Source organism: Erigeron canadensis, chromosome 4 (genome assembly GCF_010389155.1).
Source record: "Erigeron canadensis isolate Cc75 chromosome 4, C_canadensis_v1, whole genome shotgun sequence".
NCBI lineage: Eukaryota > Viridiplantae > Streptophyta > Magnoliopsida > Asterales > Asteraceae > Erigeron > Erigeron canadensis.
In genome coordinates, this window is record NC_057764.1 from 8450269 (window position 1) to 8456575 (window position 6307).

At 34.3% G+C, this 6307-nt stretch overlaps 1 protein-coding gene across 2 annotated transcripts; it reads right to left on the reverse strand.

Moving 5' to 3' along the window:
• Positions 1 to 248: 248 nt before the first annotated feature.
• LOC122596483 (glutamate receptor 3.2-like) lies at positions 249 to 5559 on the reverse strand. Of its 2 annotated transcripts, none has more exons than XM_043769064.1 (6): positions 5298 to 5559; positions 3511 to 4853; positions 2814 to 3091; positions 1949 to 1980; positions 1064 to 1458; positions 249 to 853 (listed from the first exon to the last, which is right to left on the reverse strand). In XM_043769064.1, the coding sequence occupies exons 1-6, from the start codon at positions 5545 to 5547 to the stop codon at positions 401 to 403; spliced, it is 2751 nt and encodes a 916-aa protein (XP_043624999.1). In that variant the 5' UTR covers positions 5548 to 5559; the 3' UTR covers positions 249 to 400. The 2 variants fall into 2 exon arrangements, with proteins under 2 accessions (XP_043624999.1, XP_043625000.1); XM_043769065.1 differs by having other exon boundaries at positions 676 to 853; positions 1074 to 1458.
• Between the last annotated feature and the right edge of the window lie 748 nt (positions 5560 to 6307).

Below are 6307 nucleotides of genomic sequence, written 5' to 3' on the forward strand. Positions count from 1 at the left end.
TGGATATTATAATTATGGATATTATAACCATAATTATAGCCGTTCAAAAAAAAAAGAGTATGGATATCATAACCAATAATGTTATATTTTAGTTGGCTTCTCAGGGTAATCAAATACTGATTAAAAAACTATTGTTTGACATTGAGTTTATAGACATTATTAGATGTTCAAAACAACCACATCAGCAATACACAAATACTTTCATGATCTACTAATATGTATGTATATATATTGTTGTTGGCATGATGTTGTTAACTTATCATTTATGCAATTTATCAAATGTCTATGTTACATGTAAATCATATTACATATTTTTAACTCGCCTAATATGCTAAATTGCTAACTACTACATATTTCTTTTGCAACATACAAGTTAGTCTTTTTTGTTTCAATCAAGTATTCACATTTGATCATTATCAACCTCTGCTTGGATTCGGTTTGACCTGTTTCTTGAGTCAACTTCTCTACCATTGACTGTTGACATCTCCCTTTTTCTCTTCAGTCTGTCCTTCGACACCTCTTCTTTCTCATCCACAAATGATATAAACCTTCGCAATCTCACAGAACGAGACATCTTTTTTGTAGGTGGGTCTGGGACTTCCGAATGATGTTTCCCAAACTCCCGAACCATCATACAAAAGTGTATAAGAAGAGCAACACCACAAGCGACTCCAAAGATTACAAAGAGTCCCCAAAAGCTTGATAGTTGAAGTTGGTCCGAGTCTGCGTTCTGCGGGCTGCATGTTTTTCTCTTGAGCCAATAGTCGTGTATCTTTTGAAGCTCGCCATTCTCAGATAATGTTAGTATAGCAGTAGACATGTCAACCGCTAATGGGGAGTCCTTTTGAAATGCCTGAGAAAAAAAGCATAAAACTTTGACTTTAAAGGTCTAACTAGTCTCATTTCCAATTCAAACCCAGATTGAACTTGCTACATCTTTGAGACAAACTAACATTCTATCGTTATAATCAAAATCTTCTATCTAGTTATATTCAACTTATAATGCTAAAAGCAACAGCTATATGATCAGTAGTAGTAATAATATGTAAAACAAGATACTTACAAAGCCCCACCCGCTTTTCGTGAACTCTTGTCCAACAACTTGGAAACTGCAATGGTTTGCAAGGAAAAGATCAATGTAGGGCCTTTCATCAACAATGGCAGCCACAAATCCTTGCTCAAGTTTCTCAGCATATTCTTGTGGGGAACCAAGAGGAATAAGTCTTGACTTTGGTATGTTAAGTTCTTCCATCAAATAATTTTCTGCAAATGAGCCTACTTGAAACCCAATACGTTCATTGGTCGTTATCAGTGATTCGATTCCCCTAATGGGTGATGAAAGTTGTTGCACAGTTAAAATTGATGTAAGGCTAGCGGTGTAACTTGAGTTAATAATCAGAACTACAAAAAGCCAGATGAAGAGAACCATCCTACCAAGTGTGCTCAGCGTGTTTTCTCCTGACAATTCCAGTTTGATCACCAAGTAAACATGATAAGATATTACAATAGATGTTGATATTTGTGTGTGTCTTATAGGTGTGTGAGTCTTTGCCATTCAACATAAAAAGCTATTATAATATATTAGACGAGGTAAAACATGCAACGAGTTAAAAAAGGTATCTGTGTACGTGTTGTGTGGACTCATAACACTTTTTGCGTACATATAAGAATTTTAACAAACAAGGTAGATTTGGATAATAAGAATTTAGTTATCATCTACCTTCGACAATTCACATAATGAAAATTCTATGCTTATTTTATTTAGTTATCTACCTTTGAAATTTCACATAACGAAAATACTATGCTTATTTTATCTATTATTATATTATTAATTATTATTATTTCTTTTATTCTTCGACTAATAATAAATATAACATAGTTAGAATGATACATTTATAAGTAGAATGGGATATAAAGATAATTAGAGGTTCAGAGGTCTGATACTTACTATGTGAGAAAAACATAGTTGACAAGGTAAACCTGCAAAACAAGAAGAACAAGTCTTATGGTAAGATGTGGAGAAAATAACACAATTGTGAATGCATATATTGAACATTAGGATAGGATGCGAGAGGCACATAGAACAAATAAATCAACAATAAAAAGGTGTAAAAGGTATTCTGCATGCTATTACGGGTCTGCAAACAAAGTATCTGCTTTTCATTTTTATCTTTTTTCCCTTTTCATTTTCATTGACTATGATATACGAAGTTTGAGTCAATCACCTACTATATAGGTGTTTATTGTACTTGGAGCATAATTAAGCTATGGCCTTAACCAGCGAAAATTAACAAAATTCTAGAAAAACTGCAGAAGTCTAGATAAACAGCAGAAGTCTAAAAAAATGACTCATTCTTATACCCGAAAAAAAGATATCTAATTATATCAACTTTGTGGCTAAAGCGACTTTACTTCAGGAAGAATAATAACTCAAACCGGAAAGTAGAGGTGGCAATTTTGGCCAGCAGGTCTGATCAATTTTTACTTTGACAATTGACACAAATGTTACAAATCGGTAAATTGTTAAATATTAGCTAGTTATCTAAGATAAAAATGGGTGTAGCAGGTTGAAAATCGCAAAAGTGTATGCAAAATGTATAAACTATAAAAGTAAGTAAAGCAGCGTAAGTTTTTAATCATATTTGAGACATTAAGTGTTAATTAAACTCAAGAAATTAGAAACAGTATCTGCAGATTCACTAGAACCGACCCATTTAGATTTTTGGCACTTTCATCCGTTATTGAACCTGAACATTCTGCCATCCATGCAGAAAACTAGCGAATAAAGCAATGCCATGATATAAACTACTCACCACACGATTGTGACCAACTGTTTCTTGGGTGGGCCTCTGAATTCATCATTCAATCTATGTTCCAGTATCCACACCACAGCCCCAACAACAATGAAGAAAGCTAAGGTGACAACCCACATCAGTGGAGTAAAAGGACGCAAGAAAGCCCAAGCACTCGAGTCTATTTTCTTGATGGGGACGACCACAACTAAACCAGACTCTATATACGGCTGTGTGAAGTCTACGGCCTTTGTACGGTTAGTGACAATCGCAATATCACCAACAGCAGCATCAAACACCTGGAAAAAAACATTATATATTACCATCACTATAGGGTTTATAGCATGCTAAATGTAATTAAGTTTCATAATATAAGGGGGTGTTTGGATGTGTGTTTTGAAAGTGATTATGTGATTTGGTCATCAGAATCAGATACTCAAATGTAGCCAACAAGATATAGAAGTTAGTGTTTATATGTGCTTCTCCTCTTGAAAATTGTAAATTATGAGAAGTTTTCTTAAAGTAGGTTAAGAGAGAAAGCACGAAACTTTATATCAACAATCATACAATCGGTGGTTGCAGCTGGTATGAAGCTGATTATTGACCACTAAACAATTAGACACAAAATATATTTATCCAAACATGAAAAGCTAGATGATCAATCCCATAAGGCAGATCCAAACACCTCTAAAGATGATCAGGTGCTAATTACACTTACATTGTATGCAACTTTATTCACAAGCTCGGTGTAGCTTGGGTTCTTGAGACCGTCTCCAAACATGATAAACTCATATGGAACTGGATATAAAATTAACTTTACTGCAGCACGAAAAACATCTATACTAAATCCTCGGATTTCATGTGAACCGTTGACTTGTGTAACAGTTTCTTTAAAGCTAACTCTTAGTGGGACTCCAATCCGTAACGGTCTCCCATTATTTGAAAATTCCCATCCACGAGGCTTCTCTTTTGTGTTCCCGGGCCATATAACACCTCTCAAACGTTGATTAGAAGAAGAGCGATTGGCTGGTTTTGCATAAAGAATCTCTGGAGACTGAACTGATAGCCCAGAGTAGTTCGACCAGTATCCAAGAACCAAACCCTGGTTCCCAACCATGTTGATTATATCGAAAGCAGGGTGCACCAAGGACTGGTCAGGATTGAACCAAACATCTCCAGTCAAACCAGTCATATTTGTCTCCAATAAATTGCTAAGCAATTGTTTTCCACCATCAAAAAAGCTAAGTGCTCCAAGATTTAAACCTTTTGTTCCTTTTAAATCAACCAAACGAGAATCATTTGAGAATGAGATACTGCCCCCTTCATTGAAAAACTTGTCAATTGCACGTGCAATCATCCAAACTGTATCATAAGCATATAAACCATATGGGTTCAACCCAACTGACCCATTACTCAAAATCTTCCATCTGTTTAAAAAATCATTCTTTTGATATGAATCTCTAGTGTGCGGCCGAAGGGACAGAACCCCTTGTATAGATGATACATTGTTGGGAGGAATACCAGTAGAATCCAAAACAGTTGATAACCAAGTGGTAGCAATCCAAATATATCCCTTTTTCATCATGCCAAGAGTCTTGGCAGTATTGAAAATAGATAGACCTGTATTAGAGTAAGTATGTACAACAATGACCCGAGATTCCATTGACCTTACATTCACCAATGCATCATGAATATCTTGTGGAGATAAACTTGCGTCGGGTGGTAATGGTGCTTTATAAGAGAGCTTGCAACGCCTTTCTGAAAGTACATCACCTAACGTATATATACTATTTCTAAATTGGTCATCGTCAGTGAATATGGCAGATACTTCTCTATAACCAAAATAACTTATCATTTCAGCAATGGCAGTCATTTGATACAGGTCATTAGGGGCTGTTTGGATGAAATATGGGTATTGAAGTGGGGAAAGTGACGGGTCTAAGGCTGTGAATGACAAAAACGGGACGTGTAGTTCATTTGCAAGATTTGAAAGTACATGAGCCATTACAGAACTTTGTGGACCGATAACAGCCACGATATCATCCTCCATATACTTTAATGCTGAAAAACATCAGTTACAAAACAAATAAAGATCTACACGTTATCATACTTATTCAAGATAACTAAGATCCTACTTCTTGGTGCTTAAGAGGGGGGGTTAATTTTTGCATTGTACAACAGGACAATGTTAGCCTTATTTTGTAACACAGACTCCTAGAAATTACTTTCGTGAAAAAACATTTATAAATGGTAAATGGTAATTATGTTTATTCTGAATAACCAATCCATTAAAGGTCCCCTGCCAACTAGTCTCACGACCAACATGAGAGAAGGTAAATCACATAGTTAACGAGACATGGGGACTTATAGTGAATAACTAGTATGTTTGACAAGCACTAGACACCGAGTTTCTAAATCTTAGAATTGAATTGAAATATGTCAAAATATGTCAACTAGTCTCAAAATATGTCAAATTTAGAATTGAAAAAGGAGAAAGTGTTTTACCACCAACAATGCTGAGAAAACCACTGTAGTTTGCATCATGAATCGAAAGACTCAATCGTTTTCCGGGCAAAATGTTGGGATCAGAATTGACATCATCAACAGCAGCCTTCATGGCAATAGTTGACACCCTTCCATTTATGCTTTTAGATGTCAAAATAGCTCCAATATTCACAATCACATCGGTTTTTGAATCCACAAATGTAAATGTTCCAACAACCAACACATATAACAACATCACTAGACTCCTCATTGTATTAATCTAGTGCCATTTTTTTTTCAAACAAAACTTAATAGAAAATGAAATGAGATCAAATAGTAAATAGTAATGAAAAATACCATCATCATGATCAAGATTAATATAAGGAGATGGTGAAACTGAAAAGGAGAAACCCATGAAAGAAAGTTAGCATCTTTTGCATTTCTTTACCTGTTCATGTTAAGAATACAGAGACAAGGGTCTGTGTATGCTAGAAGAAGTGGAAGTAAAGGTATTGCAAATAGTTGTGTGTGGGTAACATGAGAATTAAACAAAAATAAAAATAAAAAATAGAGGCAGCTTCAAATGAAGGAGAAAAACACAAATGAGTGGGGGTAAAGATGATACTTTCAAGAATTCTTTCAAGTGTTGTTGAATGGTTTCCCACTACATATATAAATATTATTAATAAATAATAAATATAAATATTACTTATATTAATATGACAGTGGAGGAGTTGGAGAGGCTCAATTCTACTTTTTTTTTTCTTACTTTGAAAGGAGAATGTTTGTTAACGCTTTAATGAAATATTTTAATCTAAATGTCATCTTAAAAAGTGATGTATGGCCAATAAACATCATATCATGTCCCAATTTAAGATTACTTTTTCCTTATTCTTTGTCACTAAGAAAAAATTAAGAATCTTTTTTGCTTTATTTTTTTTAATCAAATTATAATTTTATTTTTCAGAAACTTGATTTCTGACCTCAAAATATTTTTAAAAAATAGTTTTTCTACTCTATTTTCTAAACAA

Bases quoted from the DNA above. Each gene is read 5' to 3' on its own strand.
- LOC122596483 (XM_043769064.1), bottom strand. From the start codon at position 5,547: ATGAGGAGTCTAGTGATGTTGTTATATGTGTTGGTTGTTGGAACATTT. The intron at 4,854-5,297 runs GTAAAACACTTT...GATGTTTTTCAG, and splicing joins TTTTCTCAGCATTGTTGGTG to CATTAAAGTATATGGAGGAT. The intron at 3,092-3,510 runs GTAAGTGTAATT...GTTTTTTTCCAG, and splicing joins TGAATAAAGTTGCATACAAT to GTGTTTGATGCTGCTGTTGG.